The following is a 25,915-nucleotide window of genomic DNA, read 5'->3' as shown; positions in this document are numbered from 1 at the left end:
TAAATCAAAATGGCGAATTTAATTTTTTTACCCCATCCAAGCAATAGTTAATTAGGGCTTATCTGCATACCATTTCACACATGGCCAGACTGCAAGAATTCTGGACTCTTGCCCTTCAAGCATGAACAGCTTTTTCTCATCAAACCCCCCTCCCCCAGATGGGTACATATTTAGCCTGCTAGGGTCAATGGCAGCCTGTTGCATCCCAATTCCTGAAGCTAGATTTTACTCTTGTCTTGCAGTGGAGTTTGGCTGTCCATTGTTAGATGGTCTCAGACAATGCACTCTCCATTTTTCTCAACATTTGCAGAAGACCTGTTTATACACCCCCTTCATGCATCACTGCTGTCCTTATGTTCTGCCATCTCCCCAAGCTGCAGTGACCATGCCAGCTGGGGCATTTCTTGAGTTGGTGTCCAGGGCATGTGGTCCACTGTAGACCAGTCAATGTCCTGCAATAAGGCAGTCCTAGTATTGCAAACTTTTTGGGCTATCCTGCATAGGCTTGTGATCTCCATCTAAACCATGTCGGATACATCAAGCAGAGAGGAATGTACTTTTTCCCATTATTGGGAGACCATGAAGGTTTGACGCTGGGTAAGGCTTTCCCACTGCATTCGGTTAGCAATGCACATCCCAGAGAAAGTGTTGGACAAACTGAGCATGTCTGTTCAGGACTGGTCCTTCAATTGGATGGTGATCAGATTTTCAGGCATGCAGGGGCAACCTTGTGACCCATTTGCCACTGCTTCCAGCACAAAGTGCAACATATATGATCCCTTGGGAAGGGGAATCCCTAAGAGGTGCTTTTGTCTACAGTTCGCCCCCAGGTCTTTTGTGTGCATGTCATTCTGCTCGCTTATCAGTTTCCACAAAAAGCTGTGGACCAAGGCAAAAGTGATACTAATTTCCCCTTTTTGGCCTCAAGGAGTATGGTTCCCCCTAACTTTGGCTTCATCTGGTATGCCCACTATGGGTGGTAGATTCTATTCCAGAACTTCTCCCTCATTTGGACATAGCCCTGAAGTTGCGTGGCTTCACAAGTTCCAGTGATGGCCAGACAGCACACACTTTCATTACAAGTTGTGCATATTCTAATATTTTTGTGAAGTGTGCCTGGGAGCATCTAGCAGGGATTTAAATGCTCCTGTCCCTACCATTTTATTTTTTTTAAGCCAGTCTTTTTCATTTCACTTCCACATGGAGAAAAGAACCCCCATTGCTGCTTTGAAGTTATCTAACCCCTTAAGAGGGTACTTTTCTCCTTTGTCCCCCTTAAGACTATTCCACCTTTGGACATTACCGTTCATGTCCTGACTGAAATGACTGCAGTACTCCTGACATGGGTTATCACTGCTGATGTCTGACTGGGGTAACAAAACTAGGTTGTACATCTGACACATGACTTCAGCTTGTGTGCATTGGAGTATAAAGATGGATGTACAAGTTGGTCCTCAGACTATCTTGCTAGTAGAATGCAGGTTCTGCATCTGTCGGATTGTATGCTATTTGGTTATTTGTGCCTTTGCTTTGATCACTTATTAGGATATTACCCCATTGGGGAATCTTCCTTTTTATCTTAAGATTTTTTTTTTGTAGATGTCTGCTAGGAGGGTAAGTGTGGATGTGGTACAGATTCCATGCAGACTTTCATACCAAATGTTTTTGTTGCCTACGCCCAGAACACTAAATCTGCCAATCATTCATTCTAGAAACCCTTGAGTGTAGGTTTTCTACTAAACTTTCTCGAGGCCCAGCATCTTAGATGCTTGGCCCAGTCCAAGATGGCTGACTCCACATACTCTTAAGTCCCTCTACCAATTAAAGGTGAGATCTCAAACTGATTTGCAGTCCATTTCTTTACCATTTTTCTCCGGGTACTGACAAAACCCTATTTTGAGCCTGCTGCTACTGATGAATTGAAATATCTTAAGACATTTGTGGTGGTTCTGATCAAATACCAGAACTCAAAGCACTTTTCTGCAAACCACCTTAACTGATCTTTCACCAAGACAAGATTTCACTTGACACTAGCCCCTCTGTTTTCCCAAGGTGGCTTCAGAGCTTATGTTGAATCAAGCCATTAATCTTTTCTTTACATAATGTTCCAGTAAAGGGGGATGCATCTTAATCTGGATGTTCATAGACCACTCTGATTCTTGCACCATATTAAGTTTTAGACTTGCCATCTGTCTTCAGTCAAACTGGGGGGAAGGTATCAAAAATGACTCAAGATGGTTGAATGCATCATGCGTATGAGGGGAGGTCTGACATTACTTGATAATCCCAAGGCCTATTTTACCAGCATGATACTTTTTCAAAGGTTCCTATTGATATTTGCACAGCATCCACTTGGTCCATTGTCCATACTATTATATTTCACTGCAATCTGGACTTTGTCAGACTTCCTTTGGTTCAGCCATTCTGAAGAGTATCCCTCCATAAGACCCCCAAAGGTCTTTAATAGCCTGGACTTTGTCACTTCAAGTTCACTATGGGCAGAAGAGATATATGAAGACTGTCAGCTTGGCTAGATATAATTTTGTAAATAATTCTGTCCTTTTAAATATTAATGTGAACTACAGGCTTGTTTGACAAATGTGAAAAAAAAAAACTTATGTTCTGAGCTTCAAAAATGTAACTGTGCACCCTGCTATAAGAAAGCTGATAAAGGATGTTACAACTGTGATCTCAAGCTGAGAGGATGTCTGCAGCAGAAATTCTTTCTATTGTCCTAAGACCGAGATAATTACTAGGTTTCACATGTAAAGTGTCTTATTGTTGTGGCTTCCTGGCAGGTTCATATTACAAACAAATGTTACATTTTAAGTTCTGTGATCTTGGGAGGCTTGAGTAGAAGTGTCGAATGATGTAATCTGAAATGACTCCGCAGTAATGTGTACTATCAATTTAAGGGCTATCTCAAAGTAAGAATGGCATTTTTATTTGTTTGAACCTGAGCACATCATCTCACCAGCACTTTCTTTGCTCTGTATGTAGGATTAGTCTAGCTGTTTTCTATATTTCACTGTTCTACAATGTTTTAAACTATTTCCTGCGATTTCTGAACTCTAATGTCATTGTGTTGAGTTGATAAGTATTGTCTTGTGTTTTTATTAAATATGTTTAAACCTTTCAATTGTGGCTATTTTGTTTGGATAATTTATGCTCTTGGAGTACTTGCATGTGTTTGATACTATATAACCCACTCCTAAATAGCCTTCGTCTGTCACACTTACCAATTGGATAACATTGCACAGTAGAATTGGAAACCCTTTGGTAAGGGCCTTTATATTAGCTGGTGGTCTGCAGCTTGGTTATTGGCTCAGTTTGTTTTATTTTCTCTCTAGTACCTAGTGGCAAGATTTATTTTCTCTTACCCTTAACATAGTGTTGAATCTTTTCCTGTTAACTTTAGGTGTTTGAGATGGTGTGAGGTAGTATTAGGTTAGGTAGCATATATCCCTTTTTCACCATTGCCCTTTTTGGCCTTTCTCCATCTTAGTTTTTTCTAATTTTACTGATATGTTTGTGTGGTAAGGATGGACAAGGAGTTTAAGTAGTTCATCTCCTGTGGGCACAAACAGACCTCACAGGATGCACACCTCAAATGTCTTGCCTCAATCTGGAGCATTTTGACTGTGGTTGCTCTATTATAGCGTTGACTGTCATGCTGTTAACTAGCATAAGTCCAAAGGGACTTTTGCTGTCCAGCTCTTCTGTTTCCGCTTCCAAGGCTTTTCTCCTGGATCCCAACACTGGGTCTGAGAAGCCTTTATTGTAAGACTCCAGGCACTCCAAGATTGAGCACAGGGTCTTCCTATGCCTTCACCTCTGGGACAGCGCCATTGGGTTCCCTGAGTCCGAGGGTCCCGCTTCAGCCTCCTTGGGAAAATCGGCACCAATTGCCACTGCTCTGGGTGTTCAGAACCCTTTTCTGGTCAAAGGGCTACTCTTGGGCAGAGTAGTGTCCCCCTTGACCAGAGATGTGCACGCCTCACTTGCTGGAGTTCTCCCAGTCTCCACCCCAGTTCAGAGCTTCCCTGGCTCGGGTCTGGCATGTGGGCTCCTTGCTTCTCTTAACCCTCAAAGCTGTCCTTGGTGGCCACATCTGTTCAGTCTTCGAGCATGAAAGTATGATCTGGAGCAGCCGATGGGGTCCTCTTTGCAGCCACAGATGGTTAGGGCTTATTCCCTCAGGTTCAACTCTCTGGGATTCTCTGCTCCATCCTTCGGATTTTCCTCCCTTGGCCGCTTAAGATCAGAGCTTTTTGGGGACAGTTGAATGTCCACCTTCCTGATGGGATCCACCAGCCTTGCAGTCTTGATCAGTTGTGTTCCTTGGCAGTCTCAACCCCAACTTGTTCATGGACATCGGCACCTCTGAGCCATGATGTTGGGGCTGGAGGTTCTGGGTCTGTGTACTGTTCCTGCTTTGGTATCCTTGCACCCTCTTGGAGCTTTGGCTTTTTACAGCTCTGCTCTGATCTCCCCATTGGGGCTAGGTGGTGCCCTTTTGGGCTTGGGGTCGTCTTCTGTATCCTGTAGTTCTGGGACCCTCTGATCTAAAAGGCCTACCTCAGCTTTAGCTTTGAACTTTGTGGAGTGGATGTTCTCTTCTAGAGTTCAGATGTCTCCAACTGGCACCCCCTCCCAGTTTTCATCTGTTTCTCTGATCAGCCATTGGGCTGCTGTAGGACGGCCTACATCAACTCATCTCTACACCAGTCCTTCCCCTCTTCTCTAGCTTCATCAGAGCAGGAGTGTTTGAGGAAGTGTCAGAGGAATCCCTCCCCAAAGATACTGACCTAGTGGATGAAGGCTCCTAGTCCCTGCATGATGCCTATTTTGGTGATTTTATTGGAGCTGCTTTGCCAGCACATGGGCTGGACCACCTAACCTCCCTCTCTGGAGGAGTTCTTTCTTGAAGCCTTTGGTGTAGGCCTGTCCAGATGCCATTATAGATTTGGTATCCTGGAGGGGCATGGAAGGAACCAGACACAGTAGAACATGTTTCTAGAAAGCTGGCCAAATCCCCCCCACAAAGACGGACCTCATCAGAGTGTCTGGCGCTCTATGCCATTATGGTGGAGGCAGCCACCAGAGAGAATTTCTTTAAAGCTCTTCATTCACTTCCTGAACAGGGGGTCTCTGGCACGAATTGATTAAGGAAGCACTCCTATGCCTTATCCACCTTTACTTTGTGGGTGCTTAACTACTTATTACACTTAAGGCTTCAGTGAGATCTTTTCTGAAGTGTTAAGCCCCCCACAAGACACAGCAGTGCATGGATACCCAGAAGCTGGAGTCTTTTTTTTCTACCATGACTTCCATTACCAAGGTTTTTAGATGAATTTCTAACATGGGTGATTGGGTGTCCAGAGCAGCAGGTTGCAGGGTTGAATTGAGGTGCTATGCCTGGATATATTCAACTTTGCACACTGCTTCAAAGTTGCCTTAATCAATGCTCCTTTTGATGGGTCCTCTGGACCCAAGGTTAAGGAGACACTGAAAAGGTGCAAATAACATGGAAAGATATTCTCCGCCATCAGTTTACCTTTCCAGCACCCCACAGCAATCCTCCTAGGAGTCAGTGGGTAAATGACTCTCTAGGAAGCCAGTTTTCTTCCTAGGATGCTCCTCCAGAAGGTTCCTCAAAGAGGGTGCAGGAATCATAACTGATGCTGCTAGAGGCAGTCTGCAGGATCACTGCTTTCATGGGGCTTTTTCCAGTGTGCAATTTCAGCAATTCTGAAGGGTTGCCAGACTCTGGAGATCTGGGTCATCTAGCTCTCCACGCAAAAGTTTGGGAGGCCATCACTTCAGATGCCTGGGTGTTTGGTCATATCCAGAGGTTATTCCTTTTTTAGTTCCAGAATATCTCTCAGCATGTGCCAGATATTTCACCCAGTCATAGATGTCACAGCAGCAGACTCGAGCTTCTCGCAAATAGAGTCCTTAGAGGTCCCACCTGACCACATAAGATTTGGTTTCTATTCCAAATTCCTTTTGGTACCAAAGAAAACCTCTCTGACCAGGTTTGGACCTAACCAAGCTAAACCAGTTGGTCTAAAAGACCAAGTTCCAGATGGCCACAGTGCAGTCCATATTACCTCTTCTGAGGAAGGGTGATTGGATGTGCTCTGTAGACCTCAAGGACGCCTACCATCGTATCAAGCTAGACTGGGGTTACTGGAGATTCCTTTGTTTCCATCTTGGAGCCTGTCACGGTCAGTTCAGAGCCATGCCTTTTGGTCTCTCCACAGCCACCCTGGGTGTTCACGAAGTGCATGTCATTTGTCATGGCATTGCTGTGGCTGCAGGGGTTTCAGATGTTTGCGTGTCTGGACAGTTGACTCATTGCCATCCCTACAAAGGCATCTTTGATCTCTGCCAGGGATTCCTTGCTCTAGCTACGCAACAATTTTGGCATTAGTCAACTACCAAAGTCGAGCCTTCTGCCTGTACATGTTTGAATTTATAGGAAGTCGTCAGAGTATGATTCATCAGATTGCCAGGCTCCAGAGTTTTTGGTCTTCGCTTGGGCCATGACCGTGCTTGCAACTCCAAAACCCCTGGCTCATGCACTTCTAAATCTTCCAGGTCATGTGGCAGTGTCAGTAGGATTGTTAGTCAAATGTAGTATGAGGATCCTGCAGTGGGTTATGGCCGCTCAGTTGGTCCCTCCTAACTCACCCCTGGATTTTCCAATAACGGTTGAGAGCATATCATCAGCAGATTCAGTGGTGGTTAGTCTCCATTAGTGCAACAAGGGAAACCATTTGTAATTCCTTTTCCTTTGGTAATCAAACTCCTCCCTCTTGGTGGGAGCATTTTGAAGGGAGGACAGCTTAAGGGTCATGGTCTTCCACAGATGCTCACATTTACATAAACATTCTGGAGATGAGGAATGTCCTAGTATTGCAGGATTTCAACAAAAGTATGATTGTGGTACTGACTGAACATGTTATCTGGTATCTCAAACGGGGGGAGGGCACATGTTCTTGCCCTCTGTCGGGTGGCCATGAGAGTCTGCTGAAAACATTCTGGAGAAATCTGACATTCTGGCAGGCAGCCTTAGCAGGAGCATCCTATTGCCTCATGAGTGGTCCCCTAAATCTGACTGGCAGCTCTGATTTTTCAGCACTGGGGCACCTGGTGTTATCTGCTTGCATCCCCATCCAACACCAAGTGCAACAGCTATTATGCTGTTCTCCCTTTGGGACGGTCTCCCAGGGACATTTGCTTGGCCCCTGGGGCTCCTTTCACTTATGCCCCAGTTCTCCTGATTGTGAAGTTTCTTCAGAATTGGCCCATTGCAGAGCCTGTGACCTCCTTGCCCCTTTTGGCATCACCAGGTGTGGTTTTCCTTCCACTGGCCTCTTCTGAAACACCCCCTTGGGTGTTTGATCCCATTCCAGATTTCATCTCATCCAGGCAGGCAGTGTCCCCCCACTCTCCAGTCCCTCATATTGACTGTATGGGTCCTCCATTTCCCTTGATAGCCAGGACTCCCAAGCTTTCACAGTAGATGGCTCATATCCTGCCCTGTTCTCAGAAGGAATGCACTAGAAAGGTGTATACCAGTAAATGGCAGATTTGTTTTGTTGGTGGAGGCTTGTGGACTTGACTCCTCCTTGGTTACTTTGGAGTCACTTTTCTATTTTATAGCAGATTTGTTTGACTTGGGCAATAGCTTCTCTATCAAGGTACAGTTAGTGGCCATTTTCTACTTTCATATCAGAGATGCCTTGCTTCTCCCAAGTTCTTAAAGGTACTTTGTCCACCAGTAGGGTATCTGCTCCCTCTGGGATCTTCATTTTGTTCTTCAGGCTCTGACTGGCTACCCTTTGAACAATCGGCCTCCAAGCTGTTTTGGAAAACTTGGTGTGAATTACCTCTTCCAAAAGGGTCTCAGAACTGTAAGCACTTGATTTTTTTCCCTCAATTTTCCTTAAGGAATAGGGTTCGTCTTCATACACACCCTTCCTTTTTTTACCCAAGGTAGCTTCTGAGAATAACCTTAATGGCTCCATTCATCTTCCCATTTTTTCTGACAGATGAATACCTTTTGCATTGGTTGGATGTGCATAGGCAGCTAAGATTTTTCTTTACCATATCAAGTCTTTCAGTAATCTAACCAGTTTCCTTTTCAAAATCCAGGCTGGGCTCACCTGTCAAGTAATTGTATCCAAGTGCCTTTCAGAGAATGGAAGCAAAATACAATCTGACAGGTAAAACTCTCTACAAAAACCTTAAGGTCATTCAGCTAGAGCTGTAGTTACTTTTTACAGCTTTTCTTTGTAGAGTACCTACAGATGTCTGTGCTGCTATTTGGTTGAGCCATCATACTTGTGTTGCATTATAAGCTGGACATTCAGTCCAGGGGCTGCTTTTGGTTCTGTGTTGCAGAATGTCATTCCTTAGTTCGTCCTGTGGAATTGTTCTGGCTGGGGGCTCTGTTCCACAGGTTAAATCCAGACTGAGCAGTTAACACTGGATACAAAAGCTATGTGCTCACTAACAATAGCTTAATGTCGATCTGGTACAACTTTCACCTTCCTGTCCCCAGCCTGATTGTTTGGGAGAGTCTTCCCTCTAAGATGAGCAAACAGCAGGGGTTCTTTCATTCTGCTTGCCTGCAGTCTCCTTTCACCTAGGTGTGCTCCTTGTATTTGTGGAGGGAAGTGGAGACTAGTTGGTTATGTTGTACCATTGTATTTTGACTCTTGGGCCAAAATCTGTTTGGGGAGTTAATAGGAGTGGGGAGTTATGGGTAAGGGAGGCTGAGCCAAGATGAACTAAAGGCTTTAGAAATTAGGTGTCTGATCCAAAATCCCACAGCTTGATCCAGACAGGCAACATTGTGTCCATATTGACTGAGAGAAAGTCCGTTTGTGCTAATACATAAACATGTATTGCGCGAAACAGACTTGTGAATGTCCAAACCCGTGATTTCGGAAATGTCGAATTACCATGGTTGGCCTGTCTGGAATAGCCGTAGAAGGTAAGTGTTGGATAGTTACGGACTTTAGGGTTAGGGTGCAGGTTAAGGTAAGTGCATAGATAGGTTATGTATGTTAGATTTAGTGTAGGGTTAGAAGTAGGGTTTTGTTAAATGTATGTGTGGATTATTTTGTTTGGAGATATCTATGTAGGGGAAGTGTGCGGTAGTTACGGACTTTAGGGTTAGGGAGGGTTTAAGGATAGTGCATAGATGTGTAAGTGGGGTTTAGTGTAGGGTTAGAAGTAGGGTGTTTGTGCTTTACTTTAGGGTTAGAAATAGGGTTTGGTTAGTGTCTGTGCTTTATATTTGTGTAGGTAGTCTGTTGCGGGTGGTGGGGTTGGCAGAGTATGGCAGTTCGACATTTAAAATTTTGTGGTTTAGTGCGTTCGGGAAATCCACGGTTCATGCAATAGATGTCCAGGTTTTAGTATTCGCTTAATAGTATTTTCGCTCTCGTGATATAGACCCACATTGATCTATAGTTAGTGAATACCTAACTTACATTTTCCTCTACAGTAGCATTAACGTTTTGCTTGCAATTTCAAACATCTTTTACTTTTCACTGATCTGTTTTCCAACATACCTTTTAACTATTACACTACCCTTTTACAATTTAGCAGATTGTCATTGGATCTGTCTTTGTGAATTGCATGCCAAACCTACTTTGTATCCTAGCTGCTAACTGAGGAAGGAGGAGCAGTTACTGATTTGCAGAAATGTGAAACAATATTCTCAACACTGTTCGGCCCTTGTGCTCAGTTTATACCAGTTTTCCAGTGAAAGGCTTTGCTAATGGAAAAAAAAGCCAATTCCTTTGCAAATACAGGAAATAACTATTTTCCATGCCTTTTGTCATACTTAAGCCTGATTTGTTTTAAAACCCGGAAGAGGTAGATATCAAGTGAAGTGTTAATTCCACATATAATGTGATCAGTATATTTTGATATCCAACTAACTTGCTACTATCCAGCCCTTCCTTCCTTGGAGTACTATAAAGCCAGGGTGTCTTGCAACAAAGAAAAACTTTCTTGCTTTACAATCTAACATGTACAGCACCTCTAATTTGAAATACCCATAACTGCACACTATATATAAAACTGCTTTACAATACAACATGCAATTTACATGACATATTTTATTCAAATATTAGAGCAAGAAGTCTTTGGATCTGAAGTAGTTAACTTCATTTGATCAACCTGTGGGATGTCTGATCTGGATCGGATCAGAGACTGCAGTTTTACCAGCATCTGATCCGAACTCAAGCTCCTCCACTTACCCATAACATCTCTCCATCCCCTTCCTTCCCTCAGATTTTGTTTGCCACAGCTTTGCCAAACAGTGTGTTCTAGAGCTCCAGGTATGGTAGTTACTTTTTTCTACGTTTTTTTTGTGGGTGTTCTGAGTTATTGGTGGTGTAGGTAGGCTTCCTACTGTGCCTTGCCTCCCCTTCCCTCGTTTTGCATCACGTTCCTTTTAAAAAAAAGTTGTTTCTTGTGTAGGTAGTGTAGGCCTCGTCTCCCTTCCCCTTCCTTCCCAGTGAGAGTGTGAGTGTTTGGGTCAAGTAGTTTAGTTTAAACCTTGCTAGGTTAAACTTTGTCTTGGATATGTCTGATCAGCAGGCCAAGCAGATCTTTAGAAAATGCAGTGTGGGGGCCATAAGTTGTCCTCAGCGTATGACCATACTGTCTGGGGGCAGCCCATTTATCTTCAGACTGCTCTATTTGTGCGAGGTTCCTCGTCAAGGAGTTCACTGTCGCCCCCAGAGTCCATGTGTCTGGAGGATAAATGTACATTCTCAGAGCGGCTACTGTCAAAGCGGTCACATATGTCCCTGCACCTCCTCTCATGCCACTGAAGGAGCAGCAAGGGCTGCCGGGTCTGGCACTGCCATGAGGTGACATGCTTGGCTTAGGCTTTAAGTCATGGGACCCTTTAAGCCATCTTTTGCGAATGCACCTTACGATGGTTCTTCCTTGTTTGGGAAGGCTGTTCGTGAGACGTTAGTGCAGAGAGGACAGGAAGACACTGCAGTCACAATCTGCTTCTCTAACCCCCAAAGATCCTTTTCTGGGAATCAGAGGGGACAAAAGATGTTCCGTAAGTCTCAGTATTCACAGGACACTCTGGACTTGCCTTCCCCTATAGGCAGAGGGGGTTAGGACAGATGCCGGCACAGAGGCAGAGGGGTCTGAGAAATTTTGGGTCTCTAACTGTTCTCAGACAGGCCCGCGCAACAGCCCTGAGGGGTTGCCAGACTGCTCTGCACTGGAGGCAGTCGGGGGTCACCTTTTTATGCACTTGACAGCATGAGAGTCCGTGTCAGACCATTGGGTTTGCAGATAATATCCAGATGTTATACAATCCCCTTTCTAACTCCTGTTCCACAAAAACACCTCCCGGGCATTCCACCTGCACAAAGTGGAGGCAGCAGCACTAGAAATAAGAAAGCTGCTAAGGAAACCAGTCATCCAACCCGTCCCCGTAGATCAGTCTGGATCAGGCATCTATTCCAGGTTCTTCTTGGTGCCAAAAGACAGGGGACCAAAGGCCCATTCTGGACCTTTCTACTCTAAGCTTGTCAGCTGCCAAAGAGAAGTCCGGATGGTCACTCTACAATCCATCCTGTCTTACCTACAGGAGAACTGGATGTGCTCCATGGATCTCCAGAATGCATACCATCGCATCAAAATGCACAGATGCTCCAGGAGGTTCCTCTGCTTTTGGCTAGGGGCCAGTCACTATCAATTCCGAGCCCTACCCTTCAGTCTCACCACAGCCCCCAGGGTATTCATCAAGGTTATGGCACTAGTAGCTGCTCACTGGAGGCTTCAGGGGATGCAGGTTTACCCGTACCTGGACGATTGACTTCTCGCTGCTTCCACCAGGTGTCTACTTTGTCAGGCCAGGGATGGAGGGATATTATGGTTAAGGGGAGGAGCTTGGAGCTCAGATGCTGGTGAAACTGCCATCTCAGATCCAGTCTGGATCCAACATCCCACAGGTTGATGACAAATGAAGTCTAACTACTCAGATGGAAGGTTATGGTGCGTACATAACTTTTTATTTCAGTTACTTCGTTCTAAATATTAATGTCAGTGGTGTATTTACTTTATAGTTCACTCACCAGTTTAACAGTAAAAAAATTCCACTCTTCTCTGCCACTTCTTGAAAAGCCATATTTTACATGTCTGTGTTTATATCTAATGACATTTTTATTTATCTGTTTATTCACTAGTTTCAAAACATTGGCCTGCTTGACTTAATCTCCCAGGACCAGTTTCAAGTCCAGGGTAATCATGCTTTAACTCCATGAGTTTTTTCCCTATGACTAGAGATTTCTCCTTAATATAGAAAACTTCTCACCTGCAAAAGCCTCCTCTAGCTTTTGTTAGAAGAATGAATTTCAATTTTGTCAGCAGTTTCTTGTGCAATTGCATCTTTACTGATGCAGTTGTCTTCATGGCAAGGTTTGGAGCATACACAGTGCTCTCTAACAAATACCAAATCCTGGTATGCAATACCAGTTGAGCTGTTGTACTGTAATTTCATAAAATGAAAGCAGTCCATTCCAATTCTCTGGTACAGCAGAAAATCTTTGTGCTCACTCTTGACACTACTGCATTTTGAAATTTCTTTGAGAAGCCTCCTCCCTTTGGATTTCAGCCTCTGATTTTTTTTTTTCCTTTATTTGCAGTTGGAGTTCATCTGAATAAAGCTGCTTTTTTCCAGTCTTTTATTTGACAAAATTTCTGGAATCAAAGGAAAGGGTAAACTATATGTACTCAGGGATGTTTATTCCTCCAGTGTTTCAATTTTAATCTCCCTCTGCATAAGCTAATTAAACTGCTTGCCTGCTGCAAGATTCACACTGGGCAGAGTTTTTCTGTTTCTCCACATTTCTTCTTTGCCAGCATCCAGGCAGTATGATTACTAGCTAGTAACCAATTTTTATCCAAATTGATAACTTCTCAGTGTGCTAAGCAACCTGTTCATCAGTATGCAGGCATATTCGACATCACTCATTGTGCCTTTAGCCAGACTTCATAGGTTACTATCGGTGGTGCTTAGTTCTAATGGTCTACCATGGTAAGGGCAGAGCTGCTAAAACTTGATATGAATTTAATTGTGAAGTCATTGATCAGATAGGGTTGCATCCCATACTAGGCTATACCTACATATTGTATGGGGTGGAAGGCTTTCACTAGCACATCACATTGGAATAGTCTGACTTCTGCATGCATTCCTGTTCAGGTTTTGCAGTTGTCTTGACACTGAAGTGTTAAATGTTTTACTGCTGTAGTGGTGTACTGGACTCCTTGCAAGTTATGGTATTTGTGATTTATCAAATGGAAGCAGAAGGTTGTCTTTTCCATCTACAGTCCAAATTTTGGGACTGTCAATTGACAACCCCAGAAATGCTGCATAGGTATCTTTACAGGGAATTTAGTCTTCAGATGTAAGTTGATGTGACCTTTCTCTGGAGACAAAGCAGTGCCATAAATATTTAGGAATAGTAGCAAAGTGGAAACATTTTCCAGTCCAGGGACTTGAAATGAGTGGGTTATGTGTCCAGAAAGTGTGCCCGATTATTTTTAGCTGAAATTAAATGTGAATGCTTTTTTCTTTAACTTTCCTTGTTCTGTCTACACTTTTAGAATCTATGTAGGATGTACCCCTTTGCTATCTCCAACACAGGGGTTGGTACTTCACCCTTGTACCTTCAGTCTTTACTAATTCATTGGTAGTACTTAATTCTGGTAGGGGCGGTGAAATTTCAGCTGTTTAGCAGATGTTTTCACCTAGGTTTCTTAACCAGTCTGTTCATATAATGGTCACTACAGGCATTGAGATTTCTGGCTGCAGGGAGCAGTCAGACTGCTATTGCAGATTTGTTGGCTTCTGATGTCCTTCAAGGATGCATCTGCAGTCATAACATATGGGTTGTCCTGCCTCAGGCAGCCCTTCGGTCGGCCGGATTCCAAAGTCTGGGTCTGGCCTCGGCTGATGTCGCACTTTCCCAGACATCAGAGCTTCTGGGGTATAAAGGCATCAGCCGACGCCATTTTCCTCAGTCTTTCTTGTCGCGCGGTGCCCGAAGCAGAAGCTGTTCACAAGTGCCGGTCGGTCAGATCCAGAGATTTCAGCTACCGAAGACTTCTAAAAAAGCTAAGTACCCCGTTGGGGACTCTTTCTTGCCACAGCCGATGTCAGACAAAGTAAATTGTTTAACTTGTGGGAAACAAATACCTCATAAGGATTTCCACTCTTACTGCCTTCCTTGCTTAGGCCCAGACCACGACGTATCAGCTTGTTTAGCCTGTGCCTCCTTCAACCAACGGACTCTTAGACGTCGGTCGGAGTTTGCAGAAGAGTTTTTTGGATCCGCTTTGTGCATATAAAATGCCATCTGAGACTCCGACTACACATTTAGCCAAAAAACGCAAGGAAAAGGACAGACACTCGTGGCTTCGGCTGAAACCACTGTTAGGCTTACCACGAGTGTCTCCGTTTCGGCTGAAACAGAGTCCTCGGTTCTTCTGCCGAAATCATTCCTCCAACAACCGAGGCCAGAGAGGCCCCGGCTGAGTCTGCTACAGAAATCCCTACCGAAGAAGCAAGCGCACAAGAATTGTCCGACACCATCCCTTTGGACATTTCTTCTCCTGCACGTGGGGCAGCTAGGCCCCCTGCTTCTATGTCTATTAAGGCCTTCTCCAGGGCTAAAGCAGCTAAAATTTCAAAAGCTTTACCTGCAAAATCTACTTCTCAGAGACCTTCCTCAAGTCCTCAGATTCTCAGCCTTGCTGAGGACCTTGTATCTCTGATTAGGGGTTCCCAACCTCACCCAGACCGGGCCTCCCAACCTCCTCCTGATAAAAGGCCTAGGACTGATCCCCCTGAACCTCTCTCCTCTGATTACTCCTCGGATGGATCTGATTTACCAGACCATCAGGAAGGGCCATACTCACCTTATGAGGATTCAGATGCAGAAGACTCTATTCCTTCTGCCTCCCCTCCAGAAGAATTTTCCTTTGGGGAGACTTTACACTCAATGAGGGAACTTTTTCAATGGCAGGGTCAGGATTTCTCTGATTCTAGAAAAAGACTAAGGACCTTTTTACACTTGCCACAGCATAGGCCTTTAGCCATTCCACCTGTGCTAACTGTAGTTGATGCATATAATGATGTCAGTTCTGCCCCTGATTCTCTTCCCCCGGCCCCTGCCAAACCTGACCGATATTACAGGGTCCCGGATTCTCACTTCCACTTGTATAAAGCCCATGCTGCAGATCCAGAAACTATTTCTCAGGGCCCAAAAGGGGTTGCAGCTGCCACTGCCAAAACCCCCCTACCCTCTGACAGAGTCAAGAGCATTAGAGAGATGGGGAAAAAAGATTTATACATCTGCTACTCTTTCTGCCAGGGCATTAAACTGTCAATTCCATATGATACAATACCAGGAATATTTGTTAGATCAGCTGAATAAAAAGCGATCTTCTCCTGAACCTTTAGACCGTAAGTCCCTTCAGGATTTGGTACACAACTCTCAGCAGGTTAGTAATCATTTCTTAAAATGTGGCTATGATGCACTGGAGGCTTCATTTAGATCAGCTATGACGGGAGCAGTAATTCGAAGGCATGCCTGGCTAAAAGAGCAATCCTTGCCAGACCATGTCAAGGCTAAACTCCTAGATGCTCCAATGGAGAAACAAAGTTTATTTGGCTCCCCTGCACAGGAGATTTTAAAGAAAGTGGAAGAAAAAGCAAAATCTGTGCAAACAGTAAAGGATTTTCTGCAGGTCCAACCTCCAAGGTTCAGCAGAAACTGGCCTTCAAAGAATTGGTACTTTCCAGACACCTCCAGAGCACAGAGGGGCAGGAATAGACGCCCAAGAGGCAGAGGTCATTCAAAAGGTGCCTACAGGGATCGTCGGTGGCAACCTGCCAACCAGAGGAGTACTGCCACAGCTGCAACTACATCCACTTCCACAGGTCAGACACAATGACTTGGCTCTGATTCCGCCTACCAGGGAACAACTGGAAGCACCCTTGGGCGGAAAGTTGGCTTTATTCTCGAAAAATTGGCATTGCATTACAAAAGACAAATGGACATTGCAAACAATAGACAAAGGATACAGGTTTCACTTCCACACTTTACCAAAAAAGAGCCGAATGCCAAACCTACCACCAAACCAGAAGCCAGAGGCTCTAAGACAAATCAACAATTTACTTCAGATGAAAGCAATAGAAAGGGTACCATCTATGGAACAAGGCCAAGGATTTTACTCCGGACTATTCCTTGTACCAGGAAAAGAAACCCAATGGAGGCCTATTCTAGACTTGTCCGCACTAAACACATCTCATTGTGCCAAAATTCAAAATGCTGACCCTACAGCAACTTCTTCCCATGTTGGGCAAGGAGTCTTGGCTGGTGACGATCTCAAGGAGGCATACCTGCACGTCCCTATACGACCAGATTGCAGAAGATACCTCAGATTTCTTGCAGGATCAGAGCATTATCAATTCTCAGCATTGCCCTTTGGCTTATCTACTGCGCCCAGAGTATTCACGAAATGCCTGGCATCAGTAATTGCACATTGCAGGCTTCAGGGAATTCAAATTTACCCATACCTGGACGACTGCCTAATACAAGCAGACAACAAGACAAAACTAAAAGGATTTGGCCTATGTCATACACCTGTTACAGGCCTTGGGATACACAGTCAACACCCAGAAGTCAAGACTAGTGCCATCCCAAAGGATAACATTTTTGGGTGCGGATCTGGACACCAACTCAGATGGCTTTTCTCACAGAAGAAAAACAAAAGCAACTCCCAGTCTACTTCATGACTTTGACAAGACAAACTCGGCTTACTGCAAGGAAAGTCCTGCAGGCCCTGGGTTACATGGCATCCTGCATAATCTTGATCCCGCTTGCCAGGCTGCATATGAGGAAATTACAATGGTACCTAAGGAATGTATGGTCTCAACACAGGCACAGTCTAGAAACAATGATACCAATCATTCCATGCCTGAAAAAGGAATTCCTGTGGTGGGCTCAGGCCTGCCAGACCAACAGAGGGTTGCCTTTCAACAAACCACAACCGAGGCAGACCATCACCACGGACGCCTCAGACCTAGGATGGGGAGCACACATGGAAGACAAGTGTATCCAAGGCCTATGGTCTCAGGGCCAGCTGAATTTGCACATAAACCTAAAGGAGATGCTGGCAGTGAAGCATGCAATCGAGACATTCAAATCATTCTTCCAGCAAGGACATCTGCTGATAAGGACAGACTACCACAGTCATGTGGTACATTAACGGGGAGGCACGCATTCCTACCCTCTATGCCGGATGGCAATGGATCTGTGGCACCTGGCCCTGAATCTCAACATCCAATTGCAGGCCAAATTCATACCAGGAAAAGAGAATTCACTAGCAGACAGCTTAAGCAGAACTACCACGGATGCTCACGAATGGATGCTGCATCCAGACATCTTCAAACTCATAGCAAAGAAATGGGGAATGCCAGAGAGAGACTTGTTCGCCTCCCCACTCAACCACCAACTGAACAAATTCTGCTCAAGAGTATACCACCCACAAGCCTGGAGGGTGGACTCCCTCTCTTTCTGCTGGAAGGCCCTAACAGTGTATGCTTTTCCACCTCTCCCATTGATGTACAAAGTTCTACTGAAGATCAGGGAGGAACAGCCAAAGGTGATTCTGATAGCTCCAGACTGGCCAAGGCAGCATTGGTACCCGCTACTGAGAAGCATGTCTCGGACGAACACATGGCCTCTACCCCTATGGCCTTTACTTCTAACGCAGAACTACAAGACCCTGCATCCAAACATGAAAACACTGCAGCTAACTGCCTGGAAAATTGCTTAAAACAAAACCAAACTGTTTTATCTCAGAGGGTCAAGGACATTATCATGGAGGCTCGCAGACCCTCCACAAGAAAAACATACTCAGCTAAATGGAAGAGATTCCTCATTTGGAGTGCATCAAAAGGTACAAATGTCACACTGGCAAACCTAGCACACATCCTAAATACTTAGCAGAACTGTTCCACAATGGCCTGTCCTATTTTTCCATTAAGATTCATGCTTCAGCAATTTCAGCAGAGTACAACATGGATCCTCCTATCTTCTCTCACCCTCTCCTCAGACAATTTTTAAGAGGGATCAAAAATGTAAAACCTCAGAGGAAACGTCCTCTGCCTACATGGGATCTCAATTTTGTGCTGGAAAAATTAACACTACCCCCCTTTGAACCAGCAGCATCAGCAGACTTACAGTTCTTATCTTGGAAAACTGCTTTCCTTCTAGCAATCACTTCAGCAGGAAGAGTATCCGAGTTACAGGCACTAATGGCAGTGCAGCCTTTCCTTATTTTTCACCAGGATAGAGTGTCTGAGAACCAATCCTACTTTTCATGCCAAAGGTGGTATCCAGGGTATCCTTGAACCAAGCTATTTTGCCTACGTTCTTCCCTAACCCACAGAACAGGGGGGAAAAAACTATTGCACACCTTGGATGTACACAGACAACTACGCTACTATCTGGACAGAACTAAAACCAGCAGAAAAACTCTACAACTTTTTGTAGCATATGCAACTGGAGTGCAAGGAAAAGCAATTTCCAAACGGACAATTTCAAAATGGATAGGAAATTGCATTCGATTCTGCTACTCTTTTCATGGAAAGACAACTGAAAATATCAGGCCTCACTCCGAGCCACAGCCACCACTACAGCTTTCCTACGAGGGGTGGCTACCAAGGACATTTTAGAAGCTGCTACTTGGAGCTCCGTGCATACATTTGCCAAGCATTACAATCTACCTTTATACTCCAGATCCCGAGCAGGTTTTGCAACTGCAGTTTTACAGGGGATCTTAACTACACCATCATTATCTTAGTACCTCCTCCCCCAGTTTGGCTATGGTATTCTACCCATATGTTATGACTGCAGATGCATCCTTGAAGGACATAGTACAGTTTTGTACCTACCATAAATGTAGATGTCCGATAGGTATGCATCTGCAGTCAGGATTACCCACCCTCCTTCCCCTCTGTGGTATTCCTAGGGTGCTTACCCCTCTGTCAGCTAGCTGGGTGAATCTATTATGGTGTGTTTGTATGTATATATATGTTTGCTACTGTTTGGAATTTTCAACATTTATCCAAATTTAGCCTTCCTAGAGGGCACCTGGCATCTGGGGCAAGAAACAGAGGAAAATGGCGTTGGCTGATGCCTTTATAACCCCAGAAGCTCTGACGTCGGGGAAAGTGCGACATCAGCCGAGGCCAAACCCAGACTTTGGAATCCGGCCGACCGAAGGGCTGCCTGAGGCAGGACAACCCATATGTTATGACTGCAGATGCATACCTATCGGACATCTACATTTATGGTAGGTACAAAACTGTACTTTCTACACATCCAGACGTGATGTCTTAAACTGGATAAACAAGATACTTGAAGAAATTCTCTTCAGAGCACAGGTTGTGATGTCTGCATTAATCTATTCACTTCTGTTTGCAAGTTTAAATTAGCATTTTTTTCTGTATCACAGGCCAGAAAGACCTCCCTGCAGAAAAGTAACTTTCAGCTATGCATACATCCCTGTCATAGCATGTTACTGATGGCATTTTAAAATGCCTCACACTTCTGTGATATGGGAGATGCTTTAGTGCTGGAAGGGAATGTTTTAAATTTTACTTCATTCTTGCATTCATAGTCTGTACACTAAAGTTTGGAGCACACCATGAAGGCCAAAGTTGGCACTTTATTTGAAGCTTTTCTTTTGATTAAGGTGTTAAATTATGCAAGTGGTCTATGTCTAAATTTTTTACATCACATTTCCATTTGCATGATTTCCTATCCTTTCACAGTTGTGGTGGTGACTGGACTGGAAGGCTAACTGTAATGTTGAAGTGAGTTAACAGGCCTACCATGCAGGAGTGATGTGCAGTATGTTGTGCACCATTTTGTGAATGTATCATTTGGTTCACTTACCTCAGCTTGATTATTAGTTCTTGCTAGTACATGGAGATTGTCAGAAATGCATATCTTCTGATGTCTGAATCAATTTGTCTAAGAATGCAAATATTTTTTTAGGACTACAAGAGGCCTTCTATAGAAGACATTTTGCAGTTTCCTCTCATAACAGATCTGGCAGCTGAGGAACAAAGAACACACGCTGAAAAGAAGTTAAGAAGACTGGAAGAGGAGAGGCTTCAGTGTGAAGACCCTGCTGTATATGAATTGAAATTGAAAGAGCACCAGCTGTTGGAAAGACAAAAAGCTCTCCAGATTAGGGAAGAAATGCTGGAACGTAAGCTAATTAATAACATAAGCTACTTGATATGTTGCTGTTAAGCCTTTTTAGTTTTCTTTCCTGGTGAGGAAAGATGCTGGGCAAAGGGGAAATTTAGTGCAATGACACGTTTCATTTGTGCTGATGGAAAGTAGAGGCTAAATGCAACTTCTGTGGAGTAGTTGCCTTCAGTGGTTCCAAATTTTCAGCTACCTGTGCTTTGACATGTTGGTTCGGTCAGTGCCTTAAGCATTTCTTAAGACTCAGATCATGTGGGCAACTTTTTTCTTTGAAGCTTCCACTCCTTTATGTTTTTGTTAATCGTGAATGATTGACTAAAAAAACTATTTGAACACATCTGGCTGCACTGTTTGGGTCTCGTTTTTAGTGTGGCCATCTAGATATCTGGAGAGAAGACTTCTGCTAGCTTTTTTAAAACATCTTTATTGAATTATCACTTGTGACATAGGCACTTGCATGTATTTAAAAACACATGTTCAACTGCAAACATATAATACATCACATTCTGTACAATATAATCAATGCAACATTATATAAGTTGGTCAAGTCCTGCCTTCCCTTAAATCTCATTTCTCATTTTTTCTGCGTGTACTGTTCCCACAATTAAATATGGTATTTAGACTGATTTCCATTTTCTAATTGTTTTTTTGGCAACCACCAGAATTAAACGTAATGTCTTGCTGTGTAGGCAATTCAGATCCTGTATTTCAGCTTAAAATTAAGTTGTGCATCCAGTATTTCTGACAGAGTACACTAGTCTGCTAACTCATTACACTCCCAAAATACGTTCCCAGTTATCTCTTCCCCATCACACCTCCAACATTTGCCATCTACTTGAGGAAAAATCCCTGGAGTCTGCTTATGCAAATACTTCTAAGGAAAAATCCTAAATCTTCCAGAATGTATTGCATATCTGGGAGCTAGGCATACATCTTCCCATGGTTTCTTTGTGAATTGCTTATCCAATCTTTCCTAACCACCTGAGTTCTGTAGTTATTGTGCCATATTTTATATGCCCTACTGATTATCCATTTTATTAGTTTCTGTTCTAGTTTCACCTAAAAACTCTAGCAGTGCAGATCTTTCACTTAAAATTCCCCTATCCCTTTATTTTTGCCTATACTTACATCAGTCCCTGTTAGGGAAGGCTGTCTGCCTGCAGTCTCAAATATCTTTGGCTTCTTCCCATTCTATTACCTTTCCCCCTCTTTGCTCTCAATACCCTGGTTCCTTTGTAAGCTTCTTCAGATAAATTTCAACTCCCACTTGCCTGTTCTTTATACCTCTAATTGCAATTGCCCCTTTTGGCAGAATCTCCTTCTCCATTCCTTTGGCTTAGTTTTTGGAATACTTTCTGCTGCTTTATGAATATAATCTGCATGACTGTTAAGGTTCTGCATCCAAAATCCCACTTTTTACTTGAATCTCCCTTGCTTCATCATCATGATCCAATTTGAATTATGGCTTTCTGCTTTATGTAATGGCTTTCTGCTTTATGTAAAAGATCTTTATCCTATTAAATCAGGTAATCCTAAACAACTGTCTTATTGGAAGAATCAACTTATTGCACTGACTTGCCCTCTTCCCCGTACCAGATAAAGTCATTCAACTCTGTCCAAGTTCTCTGAAAAGCCTGACCTGTATGTAAAACTAAAGCACTTTTATTGCTTGTATTTTTATATCCATACGCAATAGCTTCCAAATTCTCAGTTTTTGACTTCATAGTGTATGGCTTATTTGGGACACTTAACTAAAGACGATCACCCAAAATGTGCATTTATTAAATTCAAGAGCTGCATTTATTAAATTCAAGAGCCTTGTCAGTGCATTCAGTGACCAAGTGTCCTTGGCAGTGAGCATTTAAAAACAAGAGGAAGCAGTGCTAAAGTATGTTCAGATGTTGAAGTACCATAATTTAAAATGTATGCTCCTTGCACAAGTGTTAAAATAGTGCCAAATATTACAAAACTGTTAGTAGTCTGTAATCCTAAAGTTTGGTTTGAGCATACCTCTCAGCCTTTTAGGCTTTCTCTGTATTTCTTGCACCAAAATCTGGGACTAAGGTCCAAACACAGGGAGGGATTTTTAAGATTGCTCTTAAAGTTATAAATTGATAGAATAACTGAATGTGTTGGGTTGCATTTTTCTGGAGGATATGAAGCCAGAAGCTTAAATGTATACAATTTGACTTCAATCCTCTGATCAGTAGAAAACCCCAAATTTGAGGAACATATCAAAAATGAGGCAGAAATCTGGACAGTGGAGAGGTATGGGCTTGATACAAAGAGGGGCTTTCCAGCTTTTCTTTAAGTTTAAATCTTTTATCCTTCATAAAAGAAGCTTCAGACATCTCTGGACATTCAATTTGGTGTTTACATTTATAGAACTTCTTAACTGAACATTTGCTAATTAGTACTGTCAAAGCCATTTGTTATAAACCCCACAAATAGTTACCACACAGGAAGGTCTGTCTGACTAGGAAGGGTGTAAAAGCCTGTTTTCAGGGAGTCTGACGACTGAACTAGAAAACTGTTAACTTCCCCAAACTAAATATAAAAAAAATATATTTTAGAATGATTGATTAAAACTGAAGCGGGTCCAACAGTTCATAATTCTGACAATATGACGCTGCATTGTGCACCAAAATGCAGCATGTCTGTATACTTATTGGAAAAATGATACTGGTTGGTTGAATTGTCCCAAAGCTGCTTATAAATATTGAAGTACTGTTGTAACATACTGATGGTTTTATAATCTAATCTTTTATATTAATGGCTTCCTTTTAGACCTCTTTCTATTGATGCTTTCTAATAATACCCATGTCTGTAGACAGGATATGCAATTTCAAATCCCTAAATATTTTAAGGGACAGTGTTAAAATGAGCATTTTCTCTCTCCAATTTGTCCTTCAGTACTGATTTTTGTTTTCCATCCTTAATACCTTCCATCTTGCTCAATAGTATTATCTGCATTTCTCTGTGCATGTACATTAAAAAGTCATTTTGGTCTTTAATGTTCCCAGAAGGTTGCTGTGGACAAACATTTGGCCATACTCAGTGATAGAATGCTGTAGCCTTGACCACTCTAGTTTTTAAAGGAATTGCCCAGTTTAGATACTGGTTTAAAATGGAAGCAGCTAGAAGCCTGTAGAAGATGGGGCTGAGCTAGCTTTCAGTCTGAGTTTATTTTAGACGTTTCTGTGCGTTTTCAGTCTAATCTGCCTTCATCAATAACTTGCTGATTTGCTTAAGCTGTTTGGTTTAGATGTGCTTAATCTTGGAAGCTATTATGATATGCAGACTGATGTTGTAGATTGTGTGAAAAAGGATCACATTTGGTAAATAACATTTGAGTTTACCTACCTCGTTTGTCTTCTGCCAGACACTATGAAAAAGCAGTAGCAGCAACTGGTAAGTCTCATTGGCTAGGCATTGACCTATACATGAGAGCACCTTTGTGTAGACCATGTTTTATGGTTTCTTGCTGTTGGAAGTGTTGCACACATCCCATGTCCAAAGACATTGTTTAATTTCATAATTTTATGAAGAGCCTGGTATTCGTGCATTAGTATTTTTTTCTCAGGGATGTGACTGTAAAATAACTTGGATTATAGGAAATATCAAAATGACAGGCAGCTAAAGGAAAAGGGGTAAATCAGTAGGCAGGCTTCTCCCTCTTCGGACACTAGTAAGCTACATTTTGAGGCTGGAACTTTTTACTGGTCCCAAAGGGGATATGAAATTAGCTTCTGTACTTACTGAACCTCTGCTGAGACTGGTGCTGACTCGATACAAGCTATAACACTGCAGTTTAGGCAGTGCAGACACTGGGCCCAATTTCATCCATTCCAAAAAGTGTTGGAAGTTGCTGAACATTTAATTTTTCTGTTAGAACTTGTTTTACTACACTCAGTGGTACTGTTCTATTTTTGTAAGGATCAGTTCCTCAATATCTTTTCAGCTTCCTGTCAGGTGCAAGAGGTTGGCTGAAGAAATTGCATTGAATTTAATTGGGGGGGGTCTAGACATGCTGGTCCCTTTTTGGAGACCGTAAACTGTCCCATTCTAAAAACCCAGTCCACATGTTCAGTGTCATCTCCGGTATGAAAATGAGTCTTATACCTTCAGAATTCCTTTTTAATATTTCTGTCCACAGTAAGTCTCTGACCGTGATGGCTGTTGTGATGTTCATCATGTTACCCTGCTGTAGTCATCACACTTGGGTTATCCTGCCGTCAGGCGGTCCCGCAGTCTGCCCGAATTCCAAAGTTTTGGTCCGGCGTCTGTTGCTGTCACTTCTTACTGACGTCAGGGGGTATATGAGGCATCAGATGCCATTTTCTTCAGTCTTTCTTGCCGCGCGGTGCCCAAAGCAGAAGCAGTTCGCAAGTGCCGGTCGGCCAACACCTGAGATTTTCGATTTGAATTTCATTCCGAAGTCTTCAACAAAGCCAAGTACCCCATTGGGGAACATTTTCTTGCCTAAGTCCGATGTCAGAAAAAGTTAACAATTGAATTTCTTGGAGGCAAATGCCTCATAAGGACTTCCATTCCTATTTGTATTCCTTGCCTAGGCCCAGACCACAACGTCACAGGTTGTCGGTTTTGCGCTAGGTTTAATAAACGCACTATTAAATGCCGTTTTGACTTCGCACTGCATTATTTTGGTAGGAAATTCAATTATATCATGCCGTGGGAGCAGCCGACTACCGCTATTCTTAAAAAAAAAAAAACGCAAGGAATAAGGACAGGCAGCCTAGGAATAAGCCAGACCACGAGGCCTCAGCTGGACCTGTCGCCGGTTCTCCGGTTTTCAGTGAGGTGCCTATGCAGCCTCTGACTACCGCAGAGCTGGAACCCAGACAGCTGCAGACTCCCACGTGGAGTCTTCTAGGCCGACGCAGCCATCTACCGACACCGGAGCAGATTTAGACACCGGTGCAGAGGAAACACCTTTGGTTGCAGAAGGTGTCTTCAGACAGACTACTCTCACCATTAAATCTTATGCAAAACTTAAAACTCCTTTAAAACCTAAGAAAACTGTTAGTCTACAGGTCAAGGCCCCATGCCTAAGAAACAGATGCTTAAGATGGCTGAAGATTTAATTACCCTTATCAGGGGTTCCCATCCCCCTCCTGATAAAAGACCAAGACAAGAGGAGGATTATGCATCCTCTGACCAGGTTTCTCTCTCCTCAGATTCTTCTGAGGAACAGGATTGCACTTTTCCACCTTATGAGAATTCTGATGCTGAAGACTGTATTCCCTCAACATCTCCCGCTGAAGACTACTCCTTTGGGGAAACATTACATACCATGAGGGAACATTTCCACTGGGAAGGCCAGGATTACTCAGATTCTAAGAAAAGGCTCCGAGAGTTATTCTATTACCCCCAGCACAGACCTCTTGCTATTCCTGCTGATGTTAGATATTGTGGATGATGTCTACTTGGAGTCTAGTTTAAATCCAGACTCTCTACCTCGTGCTCCAGGCAAACCAGACAAAAAAGTACCTGACTCACACAAATTCCTTTATAAAGCCCTTTCTGACCCAGAAACCATATCCCAG

General features: G+C 43.3%; 1 protein-coding gene across 1 annotated transcript in view; it reads left to right on the top strand.

Annotated features, from left to right (window-relative positions):
- LOC122790561 (serine/threonine-protein kinase Nek2-like) overlaps positions 1 to 25,915 on the top strand; it is a 1,269,183-nt gene that overhangs the window by 576,914 nt on the left and 666,354 nt on the right. The window contains exon 6 of the mRNA XM_044058123.1: positions 20,130 to 20,346. Coding sequence (XP_043914058.1) covers positions 20,130 to 20,346 — 217 coding nt within the window. The remainder of the gene's footprint in view (positions 1 to 20,129; positions 20,347 to 25,915) is intronic.

This window comes from Protopterus annectens, chromosome 1.part0 (assembly GCF_019279795.1).
Source record: "Protopterus annectens isolate FY-2018-M chromosome 1.part0, PAN1.0, whole genome shotgun sequence".
Taxonomy (NCBI): domain Eukaryota; kingdom Metazoa; phylum Chordata; order Ceratodontiformes; family Protopteridae; genus Protopterus; species Protopterus annectens.
Note: the sequence above shows the minus strand (reverse complement) of the source record. Positions and strands in the feature narration are given on the sequence as shown.